This window comes from Acomys minous, assembly GCF_964271855.1.
Source record: "Acomys minous genome assembly, chromosome: 10".
In the NCBI taxonomy this organism is placed as follows: domain Eukaryota; kingdom Metazoa; phylum Chordata; class Mammalia; order Rodentia; family Muridae; genus Acomys; species Acomys minous.
In genome coordinates, this window is record NC_140491.1 from 6490513 (window position 1) to 6505498 (window position 14986).

The window sequence follows — 14986 nt, forward strand, 5'->3', positions numbered from 1 at the left end:
AAATTTTAAAGTGATCTGCTGTGTTGCTTTGCTTTTTTTTTTTTTTTTAACTGAGAAAGGGTTTCTCTGTGTTGCCTTGGCTGTCCTGGACTCACTTTGTAGACCAGGCTATGCTGGAATTCACAGCAATCCGCCTGCATCCGCCTCCCAAGTGCTGGGATTAAAGGAGCACGGTACCACCGCTTGGTTTGAACTGATTTTATATGCTATTTTTGAATAATTCTTGGGGAAATTGTAAACTTTGGACTGCTTTTTTATTTTTGGTTTTTTGAGACAGGGTTTCTCTGTGTAACAGCTCTGGCTGGAGTCTAGACTGTCCTTGAACTCACGGAGATCTACCTGCCTCTGCCTCCCAAGTGCTGGGATCAAAGGCCTGTGCCACCCAACATGGACTGCTTTTTAAAAAGCTTTATTATTTGTGCATGTGTGTGTGCCCGCATGAGTTTATGTGCATTGCATGCATATGGATGCCTGCGGAGATAGGAAGAGGGTGTTGGATCTTCTGAAATGAGTTGCTAAGTAGTTGTCAGCTACCAGGTGTGGGTGCTGGGAGCCTAACTCAGTTTCTCTAGAAGAGCAGCAAGTGGTTTTACTGCTGAGCCAGGTCTTCTTTTAAGTACAGTTAGGATCGCCTTTCCATCCCTTTGGCTTCTCTTTCCATAATTTCAATCCCTTGTGATAGCCATGCTCCAAAATATTAAGTGGGAAATTCCAGAAATAGCATTCCATAAATTAAGTTTGATAGTGCTTCGAGGCCTATGATGAAACTCACTGTCATGCTGTATTCCTCTTGAGACACGTGGCGTTTGTTTGTGAGTCACTTGTGGCTGCCTTCCTTACCTAAGCAACTGCAGAAGTGTCTTAGTTTTTATGTTCAAGACATACTTATTTTAATAATGACCCCTTTTACAGTTTTAATAATTGTTTATTTCTTGGTTATTGTTCATGTTTTACTATGTCTTGTTTATAGAATACGTTTTATCATAAATATGTATATAAGGAAAAACACAAAATACATTAAAAGTGTCCACTGTAAGGAGGATCAGAGTAAAACAAGTTATTGTGTTCCACACTAATGCTATTTTGGATGAAGAAGTCTAAAGAAAATTAAGGAATAAAGCACTGTCGTCAGCCCTCAGATCAGTGCCTTGGGTTTGTTCCATACAACTTTGTTGTCACACATCAAAATCAAACCCATGTCAGGAGTAGTAATGAAAAGACTCACTAAATTTCTTAGTTTGCCCTGATGAAGGTAAACACAGCGCGTGGCAGAGGCTCCACTCTGGAGGTGACTGCAGTGAGATAATGAATGTGCGCTCCTACGTGAGAAGACCCAACGGGTGCTGTACAAGGAACAGTCCTTAGTTTTACTTGCAAAGGATACTGTTTTGTTCTAATTTTTTCCAGTCATTTAAAATAATGGAATATTATGCCTCACAGCATTCAGATAAAGGAGAACTTTCTTTATTGAAGTTCGTACTTTTATATAACTATACCTCTATGTAGATGTAGATGTTCACTTGGTATATTGTACAGATGACAAGTAATAGTGTCTTAGTTAATATATTTTCTTTCTTTCTTTTTTTTATTTAACAGGACATATTTCTCTTTATTACCAGACAGTTGAAAGGATTGGAGGATACAAAGAGTCCACAGTTTAATAGATACTTTTATTTATTAGAGGTAAAAATAATTCTTTATTTAATAAATATAATTCCATGTTACAAATTCTTACAACTACAATGTAAAGTGACACTGCATTTTATAAGGAAAATATATTTTCTCCTGTTTTAAAAAAGTGCTTAAAAAACAGCTTGACATTTTACTTTTATTCCTAGTCTATAAATGTTTTACTCTTCCTAAAATTCTATATACTTATATGTATATTTGTAATAACTCATAGCTATTCAGTACTTTTTAAATTGAGAAAGTTGATGGCACTAGTCATGTCTTTAAAGATTAGAATGACTTGTAATTGTGTACAGTGAGTCTTTGTAGACTTTGCTATAAAGAATTCTAGTTGTAAAATTAAATTGGACTGGTATGCTTTTGTGTAACAGTTCTATGTATATGTGATTAACCAATTATTTTTATTTATTGTTTTAAGAATTTAGCTTGGGTTAAATCATATAACATCTGCTTTGAGTTGGAAGATTGCAATGAAATTTTTATTCAGCTTTTTAGGACTCTCTTCTCAGTAATCAAGTAAGTTTTTAAAGCTTTTTTTCCTCATTGTATGTATTAACGTGTAGTATACTCTAAAAGATATACTTTCTAGATTTATAGAGAATTGATTGCAAAAGGGGAAATAAAGAAACCCTGTTGTTTGAGAGCTGTCTTTACCATTGAATTAATTAGCCAATTATTTCCTTGAGATAGGGGCAACTTCATAACTCTGAGAGCTGCAACTTTAGCCAGTTTAGCCTTAACCTTGCAGCAGTCTCCTATCTCAACCTCCTGAGTGACGGGATTATTGGGATTGAGCCATCTGGATTTATACTACCTCTTTAAATTTATGATACAGGTTAACTGGTTGGCTTTTCTATATCTCCTTGTGTGTTTGAGGCTAAGTAATATTAGATGGTCATAAAACAGAATCCTTGGGGCTTTTAAAAAATTATTTATTTGAAGCTGGGTGTGGTGCACGCCTTTAATCCCAGCCCTCGGGAGCAGAGGCAGGTGGATTGCTGTGAGTTTTAGGCCAGCCTACAAAGCAAGTCCAGGACAACCAAGGCTACACAGAGAAACCCTGTCTTGAACACACACACACACACACACACACACACACACACACACGTATTTTGACAGTTGCATACAACCAGAGTTTATGTTTACCCTCAGGATACCCACCCCCACCCCATCTCCCCTGAATCCTGTAGTACTTCCTGTGGAATATTGAGTGATGTTGTCGGCTTGATCTTGTGCCAACTGTAGAGCACTGAGTTCCTCTGTATAGTGGGCACATCATGTTCAAAACTCCTCTCCCTCCTGCTCTTGCGTCGATCTATCCCCTCTCCCATGATGGTCCTCGGTCTTGGTTTGGGGAGGGCAGTGAATGGTGTAGGTGTTTGATTTAGAACTGGGCACTTTGATCAGTCATGAATCTGCGTTAACTGTTGCCTGCTTTTTAGAAGCTTCTCTGACCAAGGATTAGAGCAGTATTGCTCTGTGGGTATAAACAGAAAGATCTAGGACGTTTGACCACATTTCCATTTAGCACATCAACAAGAGTAGGTTCTCATCACCACCGTCCTCGGGGCACATGGTCTCTGAGCTGACACTGGGCATGCATTCTCTTTTATGGAGCAGGCCTCAGATCTGATCAGGAAGCAGTTGGCTACCCTCGTGTTCACGCCACTATTGAAACTGTGGATTTTGTCAGTTCTGGCCCTCAAGATGCAGCTCTGTATAATAATAAGGTGACTTTTCTCCCCCAGCTGCCTACGTAGTGCCTCCTGGCACTGTGAAAATCAGCTGTTGGGGGGAAGTTTTCATGTCACTTCCCATTTGATTTCTTTTTGTCCTGCAACCAAAGTATATTGTGTCTTAAATGGTAGAGTCTTACCATCTAGTTACAGTGGGCAATTACAAGCAATGGAAATAGTCTGTTATTGGGGTGGCCCTGAGGCCTCCCTAGCTAATAACTCAGAAGGAGGTATCCCCTGCCCCCGTAGCCAGGAGAAGCAACAGCATTGTTGTCATGTGATAGTCATGAGACACGAAACAAGGAAGCACCGTGGAACAGAGCAGACTGGTCCACTTACTGACTTCGGTTATGCCTGATATTTTTGGCTGAGGTAAATACATATGTAAGTTATGTATGTATGTATGTATGCATGCATGCATGCAATATATATATTTTGTGAAAATGTTGAGATAGAATCTAGGGCCTCAATGCTTGGAAGCTACTAGGCATATGCTCTACCACTGAACTGTATCCTCAAGTCTTTAAACTCATAAACACCGTTTAATTCAGCTTTTAATAGAGTGGAGAAACTAATAGAAGAAAAAAAAGTCCGTATGGTTACTGGTCAGGAGAGTCCAAACTGATTCCTAGTGAGATGGCTCAGTCGTTAAGAACACTGGCTGCTCTTCCAAAAGACCCAGTTTCAATTCCCAGCACACATATAGCAGCTCACAATTTTCTGTGTATCTCCAGTTCCAGGGCGTCTGCTGTCCTCATACAGCCATGCATGGAGGCAGAACACCAATGCACATCAAAACAAAACTAACAAAAACCCAAATCATTTAAAAAAAAAAAAGATTTTATAGCTAGAGTAAACAGATTTGGTTAGTTCAAAGTTAGAGGCTAAAACATTTATATTATAAAAGCTTACTGTGGCATTTTACTACCAGAAAGCCACTGGAATAAATGACATAAACTTACTTTTGTATTACTTGCTTTTATGTATAACAGAATGAACTAGGAGCTTGATAGTGTAAGAAGCCATCATTTCCTTCAGGCCATGATTCTGGGCTTGACAGTTTGTCTGTCTGGTCTGTTGTGTCTGTAGTCATTTAGCAGGACACCTGGGAATTGGTTGAAGTTATGGAACAGTAAAAATCACATGTCTTTCATCACCCAGCAGGCCGGACCCGGCATCTTCATACACTAAGTAAGCTTCAAAAAATGTCAAAAAATGTCGTGTCTTACTAAGAAAGATGTCTAGGCAAACCCAGATTAAAAGATGGGTCAGACAGACTCCATGTCTGCATTGTAGTGTGCTACACAGGAACTGTTCATGGGGAGATGACTCAGTTGGTAAAGTGCTTGCTGTACAAGCAGGAAGAATGGAGTTTGAGCCATAAAAACATACATAAGAGCGAGGCTCCGTGGTACATGCTTGTATGTACTTTCAATGCTGGGTAAGTAGAGATAGGCAGAACTTAGGATTCTTTAGCTGGTCGTTCTAATCATGAGAGGAATCCTTCTAACATAGTTGGTGGCTTGTGAGGATTGACCCTTGAGTTTGTCGTGTCTTCTATACATGCTCAAATGAGTATTTCTACACAAACACATATGTACATATAGACACACCAAAAAATTTTTTTTATCTTTGGGGTTTTTTGTTTGTTTTGTTTTTTGTTTGTTTGCTTATTTATTTATTTATTTATTTATTTGGCTTTTCGAGACAGGGTTTCTCTGTGTAGCCCTGGCTGTCCTGGACTCATTTTGTAGACCAGGCTGGCCTCGAACTCACAGCGATCCACCTGCCTCTGCCTCCCAAGTGCTGGGATTAAAGGTGTGCACCACCACGCCTGGACATGGCTACTATCTTTAACAACTTGAAAACTGATTGATTTTGTTTCTTCTATAACCTTAACCACCGAAAAATCTGTTCTATACTTTGAAGCCTTTTTCTTTGTTAACTCATTTCAGGAAATTGCTTATGATATATTGTAGAACTTTTCTCTTGGCTTTGGTTTGGTTTTGGTTTTGTACTTGGGACCCCTTAAATTTCTAGATTTTGGGTTTACCTTCTTTTGATTACTCTTCCAAACTCACAGGAAGTCCAAAGATGATTCATTCCCAAGATGCCATTCACTGTCTCACATGCAGGGACTAATCACTAAGCCCTGATTTCTTTCAGTTTGATTCTGATTAGTTCTCTGCCCATTGTTACTCAGCTCTACAAACTATTCTGAGTGGACTCTGGAGAGAACCGTCAAGGTCCACCGGGGCTCTCCTCCCTGGGCTCACTCAGAATTCTGAAAGTTGTAAGATGCTGTTTTTTTCTCTTCATCAGTGTGTGCTTGATACCCAGTATCAGAACACTACTGTTCATGTATTTTGCTGGGTTTTTAGTTGTTTCAGATACAGGGCAAATGATAGTTTTGTCACTGCATCCAGCTGGAAGTGAAAGTCTTTAAGTTTACTGATTTCGATTGGTGAAATCTTTGAAATAACTTGCTTTATTTTTAAATAAGATCTTACTGTGTCGTCCAGGATGGCCTTAATCTACAGACAAAGGCCTGCTTCTGCCTCTCAGGTGCTGAAATTTAAGGCACGCATCCCCAGGCTTGGCCAGAAATAAGTTTTTAAGATCTCTTTCATCTTTCTTCCTGGCTCGTGCCTTCCCTTAAGGATATGTGGATCTGAGAACCAGGCAATCAGATTTTTCTTTCGTACTGTTGTGCATCAAGCTGAATATCTATATTCTTCTCTACCTTATTACCCTGCCGTCCACACTAGACACATACTGAAAACTTTGCCTCAGTAGTCCTTCACGGTTGGCATTTTGTAAAGTATGCATGACATTTTGGAGAGTACATGTGAAAGAACAGTCTAAGAGTTGAGGAGAATTGTAACAATGTGGCAATCCCCCACCCCCACCCTCCAAACTTATGAAAGTTTGTGTGTTTTCATTCATCATTAAATGCTAGATGGGTCAATTTTTGTGGCTCTTTTGTTTTGTTTTGTTTAATTTCAGGAAGAATTAAAAAACCTTTCAGTCTTTCAATTTTGTTTTCAACCTCTGTATTTATACTGTAGAATATAGGTTACATTATTCTATAGGCTATACATTTTAATGGGACTTCTTGTGAGTCTGTGAATGTATAGTATATTAATTGTAATTAATATATAGTAAATTAATTGTAGACAATACTTCATTAGAAATTAGAGTGGTATTTGTTTTGGTATTTTATAATAACATGGTGCCATTATCACATAGGCCTTGGAGGAGAAGTAAATATGACAGCTGAAATTTTTTGCAGTTGCCAGCATGGATACCTCAAATAAAAGTCCTTTTGTACCTCAGGCTGTTTATGTTACGTCGTGATTGAATCTCTGGTTTCATATGTACCATTCTCTACCAACCTTATTCTCTCCCCCAGAGAGAATCTTGCTTAATTTTAGCTGTCTTGAACTATCATTTACCCTGCTCAGTCTCCTGAACTAAGACTACAGGTTTGTGCCTCCAAAGGTCATAAGATTATTGCTTTAACTGGGCATTTTAACAGGCATGGTGGCACATAGGGTGAGGAGCCGCAACTTGAGTGTGAGAAAAACCTGGGTTACATAGCAACATTTTGCCAACAATAAACAAACAACTACATGAAAGAAAACAGTCTCCTTGGAAGTTTGTCTTTCTACATGCCTTAATTTCTTTCTTTCTTTTTAGCAATAACCACAATAAGAAGGTGCAGATGCACATGTTGGACCTGATGAGTTCTATCATCATGGAAGGGGACGGGGTGACTCAGGAACTGCTGGATTCTATTCTTATCAACCTCATCCCCGCACACAAGGTCTGTATAGAACCAGGATATTAATGGTAACTTCCCCAAAGAAATTAATTACTGGCTTTTGTCCTTTTTTTGGTTTTGGTTTTGGTTTTTTGAGACAGCATCTCCCTGTGTAGCTCTGGCTGTCCTGGAACTTACTTTGTAGACCAGACTGGCCTTGAACTTGGAGAGATCCACCTGCCTCTGCCTCCCGAGTGCTGCATTAAAGGCGTGTGCCACCACTACCTGGCCTGTCCATTTGTAATTTTATATAATAATTCCTATTCTGACCCTAGAATTAGTCACATCAGTCTGATAGCTATTATCTTTAGAAGATTCATTTATTAAAATATTAAAAAGTTTTTTGTTTGTTTAATGTATATGGATGTTTTAAGCTCCATTGTATGTCTGTACTGTTTGCTTGTAGTGTTCACAGAGGCCTGAAGAGGCCCTGGATTACAGACAGTTGTGAGGCGCCATGTGGTGTTGAGAATAAAACTCTTGTCATTTGCAAAAGCAGCTAGTACTCTCACCTGCTGGCCTCAAAAGTGTAGTTTCTAAGAAGTACAAGATGAATGAGACTGAATCTATTTAACAGATTCAGTAGAATTTATGTTAATGTAGGTATTGACAGGTGTTTTTGAAAACAGTAATTGTTTTTCAATAAATTTTAAAAATTTAAATATATGTGATGACTAGCATCTTTCTTATATCCTTTAATTTGTTATAGTGCGTTGAGACTTAAGGGAACATAGTATTCTTCATTTCAGAATCAGGTGATCTGATGTGATGACTCACACCTTTACTATAATTGCTTGGGAAACAGAGGCAGGCAGATACATGAGGCCAGCTTTATCTAGTTAGGAAATGCCCAGCCAGCAGTGGTACATAGTAAGACCCTGTCTCACCAAAAACAAACAAACAAAACGTGGAAAGCCAGGCAGTGGTGGCCTCTAATCCCAGCACTCAGGAGGCAGAGGCAGGTGGATCTTTGTGACTTTGAGGCCAGTCTGGTCTAGGACAGTCAAAGTTACACAGAGAAACCCTGTTTCAAAAAAAACAAAAACAAAAAGTGCTGAGGATAATAAAAATACAGTAGGTCAAGGCCTCTCCCACCCCTTCCCCTCTGTCGTCCTTCTGCCGTGCCACTGTGTCACATCTGCAGGACTGATCTTCAAGCACACATGATGAAACAACAAACTATTTAGCAGAGTGGATTTGGGGTTTGGACAAAGCACGTTTTTAGTATACTGTGTATAGTTAGTGTCCGTGGCATACAAACCCAAAAACCCTGGCATCTGTTTTAGTGTAGCTTTATATAGGCTGAACATTTGGCTGCCTGTCTAGTATATTTTAGTGTTTGGTTTTCTTGAGTTCATTTGGCACTTTTTGTGTAAAACTGTAAATGGAATTCACTTAAATTTTTTTCATATTTTGGTAGATTTGAGTACTTACTGTTCAGATGATGCTCTCATTAATTCACCAATTCATTTAGCTTTACATGTTGTTTTTCAGAACTTAAACAAACAGTCTTTCGACCTTGCAAAAGTCCTGTTGAAAAGAACAGTCCAGACTATTGAAGCATGCATTGCCAATGTATGTATTTCTATATATGTTTCAGAACTCTGTATTCTTGAGGTATTATGAACTTACTAGAAGTATTCATGTACAGATATATTTCTATAAACATTTTTAAACATTTGTAAATAAAATGTAAACTTTTTTTCAGATAAAATATGAAAACTTACATGTAAATATGACCAAAATTGGAGAAATTTAGCATAACTTTTAAAAATGTCTTCAAACTGGCACGAGTGATAGATTTGACTTCAGATGTAACTGTACTTCCCTTCACACTTGTCATATTACACACGCCCCACACATACACACGTTGTTCCTTACTGTGTAAGCCTGTCTGCTGTGGGACTTACTAGGTAGATCAGGCTGGCCTGAGAGATCTGCCTGCCTCTATTCTTTCACAAGTAAAAAGTCTATAAAAAGTCACATACATTCTCTTATATGAATATAGTAGATATATTGGCGACTGGTCATTTTTTTTGTACTCTGGTTATTATATATTGTTTCCCTCCAGCAGTAGCAGTATTAATGGGTTGGAGGCATGTGCATGTGAGTGCAATTAGTTACCCTTGGAGGAGGCCAGAAAACAGCATTACATCACCTGGAACTGGAGGTTCAGGCAGATGTGAGCCACACAGATGGATTTGGGGACGCAAACTTGCAAGATCAGTGCATGCTCTTAACTCTGAACTAGTTAAGAGCATGTTAAATTGTCAAATAACTTCTGTTTCTTGAACCTTTATTTTTATCTTCTCAGTAAGAATACATTTGACAGCGGGAGTTGTGGCGCACACCTTTAATCCCAGCACGCAGGAGGCAGAGGCAGGTGGATCTCTGTGAGTTCAAGGCCAGCCTGGTCTACAAAGTGAGGCCAGAACAGCCAGGACTACACAGGGAGACGCTTTCTAGAAAAAACAAAACAAAACAAAAAAGAATGCATTTGGCATTCAATAATATAAAACAAGAGCATGCAGAAACTTAAAGCTTTATCTTAAAGTATTATTTATCACTCAACTCATAGAAAAGAAAATAAGATAACTTTTAAATAGTAGTAAGACTGAGAGTTTAATTTTTTTTTTACTGATGAGTGATTGCTTTATATCTCCATAATGAATTACACACATTGTTTTATTTTAATGAAAATTAAGGTTTTCAGAAATGTCATCCTTATTTGAAACCCAGCCAGTGATCTGTTTTAATTTCTCCCTGTAATATTCATGATTTGATAATATTTCAAAGTTTGTTTTCTTCTCTTGTTTAGACGGCTGTCCTCTTCCCTGTTAGTAATTCATTAGCTAATCTTTACATGTATGTTTGTAGAAAAGTGTTTAGGTTTCTAAGTAGAATCACATTGTTTACTGTAATGTCTCCTCTAGTTTTTCAATCAAGTCCTGGTGCTGGGAAGATCATCAGTCAGTGATCTGTCCGAACACGTGTTTGATCTGATCCAGGAGCTTTTCGCTATCGATCCTCACCTGTTGTTGTCTGTCATGCCACAGCTCGAGTTCAAGCTGAAGGTACTCTCACAGCTTTTTAGGAAACAAAGTGTTTTATCTAATTATAAAGGAATGAAACAAGAGTTTAGTTTGTCTCATTTAGCTCAGGTCACAAATGAGGTACGTGCCTCCTTGTTGTCCACTAGTGAACATAGTGACACGAGAGATGTGAAGTTAGTGTCACGGGTGGAGAAAGGGCGAGGGAGTCGTAAGGGAGAGACCGAAAGGAGCTGAGAAAGAGGGGCTGGGATTAGGCTGTGAGGTGATTAAATAAATGTATAAATTTTAAAAATTATTATATTTAAAACTTTAGTATTCAGTATTTTAATAACATATATTTAAGTAGATAATAAATTTTTATGGGAATTTAGTATATTAGAATGCACCTACAGTCATATATAAAATAAATAAGTAAATAAATGTAATATTAGAAAACTAATTAAACTATTAGTCAGTTTAACACACACACACATATGATTGTAAGGTAATACTTGGTTGTCACTTGTATCAATATACCTGTATATCAGCAGTAACAAGCAAGTTTACGCCTAAAGGCCATTTCATTTGAGAAACATAATGACGTCTTACAATGATGGAAGCAGAGATTTAGATCAACTTAGCGGTTTTGTTTTAGTTTATACATCTCACACTACTTGAAATAATCACAGGTCTGTAAATATAGTCACTCACAAGCAATACAAAATTTCCTTATAATCTACTGTTTGACATTTTTTCTTTAAGAAGTGAATTGGATTAACTAGTAAACTTTGGACCTACTAAATTGCTCAGCGTTGTTTTATTTTGTTGCTACTGTTTAAAGCTTTATGTAATTGTCACTTTACAGTTTTATATGAATGTACACATTTTCCTCCCATTTCCCAAAAGCTTCCTGAGAGTGATTAAGTTGAGTTTTGAATTCTCATTGTCCTTAATAGTGTTATTTTCTCTGTCATGCTTTCTAGTTAGTGGGAAGTCATTGCCACACTGTGGGTGAGATTTAATAAAATGATTCTATTTATATAAAGTGTCTATAGTCAACATGTAACTTGTAAATAAATTGTAAAGTTAGCAACAAGGAAGATGTGGCATAAGGTCAGAAAGTGAGGTGATCTAACATGGAATTAGAAAAATAGGTTTAGTAAACAAGAGCATGTAATATTTTAAATTATTTATCATATAAATTGAGATATAAAATAGTTGCTGTTTGGGAAATAAAAAGCAGGCTCTCTTCATTGTGTGTTTGTCTTTGTAGAGCAACGATGGTGAAGAAAGACTAGCTGTGGTCAGACTGTTGGCTAAACTGTTCGGCTCCAAAGACTCAGACTTAGCAACACAGAATCGGCCTCTTTGGCAGTGTTTTCTCGGGAGGTAAGAAAGCATGACTTGAATTTTGCTTTGGTTTTGGTTTGGTTTGGTTTTTTGAGACAGGGTCTCTCTGTGTGGCCTTGGCTGTCCTGGACTCACTTTGTAGACCAGGCTGGCCTTGAACTCAGTGATCCACCTGCCTCTGCCTCACCAGCGCTGGGATTAAAGGTGTGCGCCACCATGCTTGGCTATGACTTGAATTTTGTGTGCTCTCGGAGTCTACATTAAGACCACATATACCCAAAACATTAATTGATTTTTTTTTTTTTGTTGGTTTTGTTGACTTCTGTGTTATAATTTTCCTTTTAGATAAGCAGTGGAGCCAGTTATTTATGAAGAGCGTTTACTCATTCATTGTCACACTGTGCATGAGTGTGTGGGTGTGTTGTGTAACAGCATGTGGAGGAGTTCTGAGTACTTATTTTGTAGTAAAATTACAAGCTTTAGTAATTTAGGACTGCAAAATACGTTTCTTGAATTAGAGAATATATTTATGCTATTTTGGTTTCAACATAGTATGCACATACACTTTGTAAAATGTTTTTATAGAATTATGTATCTTCTGTTTCTGTCTTAAATTCAATGTGTATACCAGGTCTTCATTGAACTCACAGATGCACCAGTCTCTGTCTCCTGAGTGCAGTTTAAAGATGTGGCCCACCACACCCAGTTCTTTCTGTTTTTCCATAGAACACTTTAGCTATCAGTATAATCAACACAGTTTCTACTCAGTATCCGTTGTTGCTTATAAACACTTAAAGTTATTTATTTGAAAGTGGTTATTTTGCCTTATTAATATTTAGCAATCTTTTTCTGCTTAGATTTAATGATATTCATGTTCCTGTGAGATTAGAAAGTGTGAAATTTGCCAGCCATTGTTTGATGAATCACCCAGATTTAGCAAAGGATCTCACAGGTAAGCTCACTAGTTACACATTAGTACATACTAACTACAAGACCATTTACGATATTGCTTGTACCTAACTGTAGTTTTGGAGAAGGATGTGGTTCTAGGATTCCTGTGTGCTTTATGAGCTAGGAAGTTAGTTCCTGTTTACAAAATAAAATTGTCCTTAGAACATTGCTGTATTGACAGTTGGGAATGTTTTTAGAAGTCATAACTGAGGTAATTTAAGCTTTATGACATGGGATTTAGATGCATATCACAGCTGGGCATAGTGGTGTACACCTTTAATCCCAGCACCTGGGACACAGAAGCAGGTGACTCTCTGGGAGTCCCCTGAGCCTCCAGGGCTACAATCTATATTATTAAATACAGTAACATACCTAATGTGTGCTGACAAAAGGGGGCTTTCTGCTAGATTAGATGGCAGCCTTTCGTGATGTAGGTTTGCGGGGGTGGTGGTAGATGCAGGGTTTCTCTGCATAGGCCTGGCTGTCCTCCACCTCTCTCTTTTGACCAGAATGGCCTAGAATTCAGAGATCCATGTGCCTCTGCCTCCACCTCCAGTGCTGCAGCTCAGGTGTGACTGTCATCACCTAGCGTTTTGTATTTAAGTATTTGAACTGACCTAAGTGTTTGACAGTAGCAAATAAAGTATTTTTATCAACATGCTGATATTTGGTAAAAACAGAAGAAAAACTTTTTAATTTTATTTGTATTATAATTTATTAAAATGTCATTCTATATTTCATATTATATAATTATATGTATTATTTGTTTTATGAGCATTTACTGTTTTTGTTTCATTGTTTGAGGTTTCTTGTTTTGTTTTGTTTTCTGAGACAGAGTTTCTCTGTAGCCCTTCCTGTCCCAGATTCACTTTGTATACCAGGCTGGCCTTGAACTCACAGTGATCCACCTGCCTCTGCCTCCCGAGTGCTGGGATTACAGGCGTATGCTGTTTTGTTTTGTTTTTTTATGTCTTTTAATTTACAAATGACATTCTGAACTGTAAAACCAGTACTATGTTGTCATTTAACCTTCCACCTATATAAACTTAGAGGTTTTGTTTGTTTTTTTAATTCTGAATCTTGGCAATTTATGTAGCTAACATCTAGTTTAACTCTTCTTTTCCAATCACAGAATATTTGAAAGTTAGATCCCATGATCCAGAAGAAGCCATTCGTCATGATGTCATTGTTACGATAATAACAGCTGCCAAAAGAGACCTTGCCTTAGTAAATGACCAGCTGCTCGGTTTTGTCAGGGAAAGGACACTGGATAAACGGGTAAGGTCCAAGAGTTTTGTTCTTTCCTGACCTACCATGTCAAAGCTGTTTGCTGTGTATGTCTGGTATTATAATACTGAATAACACTAAATGCAGAGCTATGAAGGGTGGAGGGGATGGGGTAGAGGTTCACTGTGTAGCTCTGGCTGTCCTGGAACCTACAATGTAGAACAGCTGGCTGCACACTCAGATCTGCCTGCTTCCTATACTTACTCTTTACTTATCTTTATGAATACGTATATTGGTTTCTGAATCTTTTTTCATATTATGGGAATGGAATCTTCTTATACCTTGCCTATATAAAGAGAAATAGGTAAATGAAATAATTAGATTTTTCTTTTTCTTTTTTTTTTTTTCCCCCCCTCAACACAAGGCTTCTCTGTGTAGCCTCGGCTGTCCTGGACTCACTTTGTAGACCAGGCTGGCCTCGAACTCACAGAGCTCCGCCTGCCTCTGCCTCCAAGGTGCTGGGACTAATGGCGTGCACCACCACGCCTAACCTTTTGATTTTTCTATACATTTAGTGTATAAACGGCCAGTCATTTGGTTATATATGTTAACCTGTTAACATTTATTTTGCATAGCTTGGCTGGCTCTGTCACTCATTCAGTTAACAGTTTATCATACTTCCCAAGACAGTACTGTTTCCATGATGCTTGCTAAGATGCGAGTCGAAATGCTTTTGTGATTTGTTACTTTATTTTGCTGTTTCTCTCTGGATGTAGTTAGAAACATGAGTTGATAAGGAAAAGTAGTGTTTCAAACCATTATCGTAGTTACTAAAAGAGAGTTGAATCAGCCTTAAGCAAAAGCAAAGCTTGGTTTTTGTGTTTTTGTTTTTTCTTTTTTTTAATGTGCGTTGGTATTTTCCCTGCTCGTATGTCTGTGTGAGGGCATTGGTCCCTTGGAACTGGGGTGAAAGAGTGAGCTACTGTGTTGGTGCTATAAATTATACCTAGGTCCTCTATAAGAGTAGTCAGTGATTTTATTTATTTATTTTTAAGATTTATTTATTTATTATGTATACAGTGTTCTGCCTGCATGTGTGCCTGCAAGTCAGAAGAGGGGACCACATCTCATTATAGATGGTTGTGAGCCACCATGTGGTTGCTGGGAATTGAACTCAG

The 14986-nt window shown here is 38.0% G+C and overlaps 1 protein-coding gene across 3 annotated transcripts in view; it reads left to right on the top strand.

Annotated features, from left to right (window-relative positions):
* PDS5A (PDS5 cohesin associated factor A) overlaps positions 1-14986 on the top strand; it is a 95995-nt gene that overhangs the window by 27905 nt on the left and 53104 nt on the right. For all 3 annotated transcript variants that reach the window (XM_084797585.1, XM_084797586.1, XM_084797587.1), the window contains exons 4-11: positions 1597-1683; positions 2108-2205; positions 7125-7251; positions 8743-8823; positions 10182-10322; positions 11554-11669; positions 12488-12582; positions 13714-13859. In XM_084797585.1, the coding sequence (XP_084653711.1) occupies positions 1597-1683; positions 2108-2205; positions 7125-7251; positions 8743-8823; positions 10182-10322; positions 11554-11669; positions 12488-12582; positions 13714-13859 (891 nt within the window). The remainder of the gene's footprint in view (positions 1-1596; positions 1684-2107; positions 2206-7124; positions 7252-8742; positions 8824-10181; positions 10323-11553; positions 11670-12487; positions 12583-13713; positions 13860-14986) is intronic.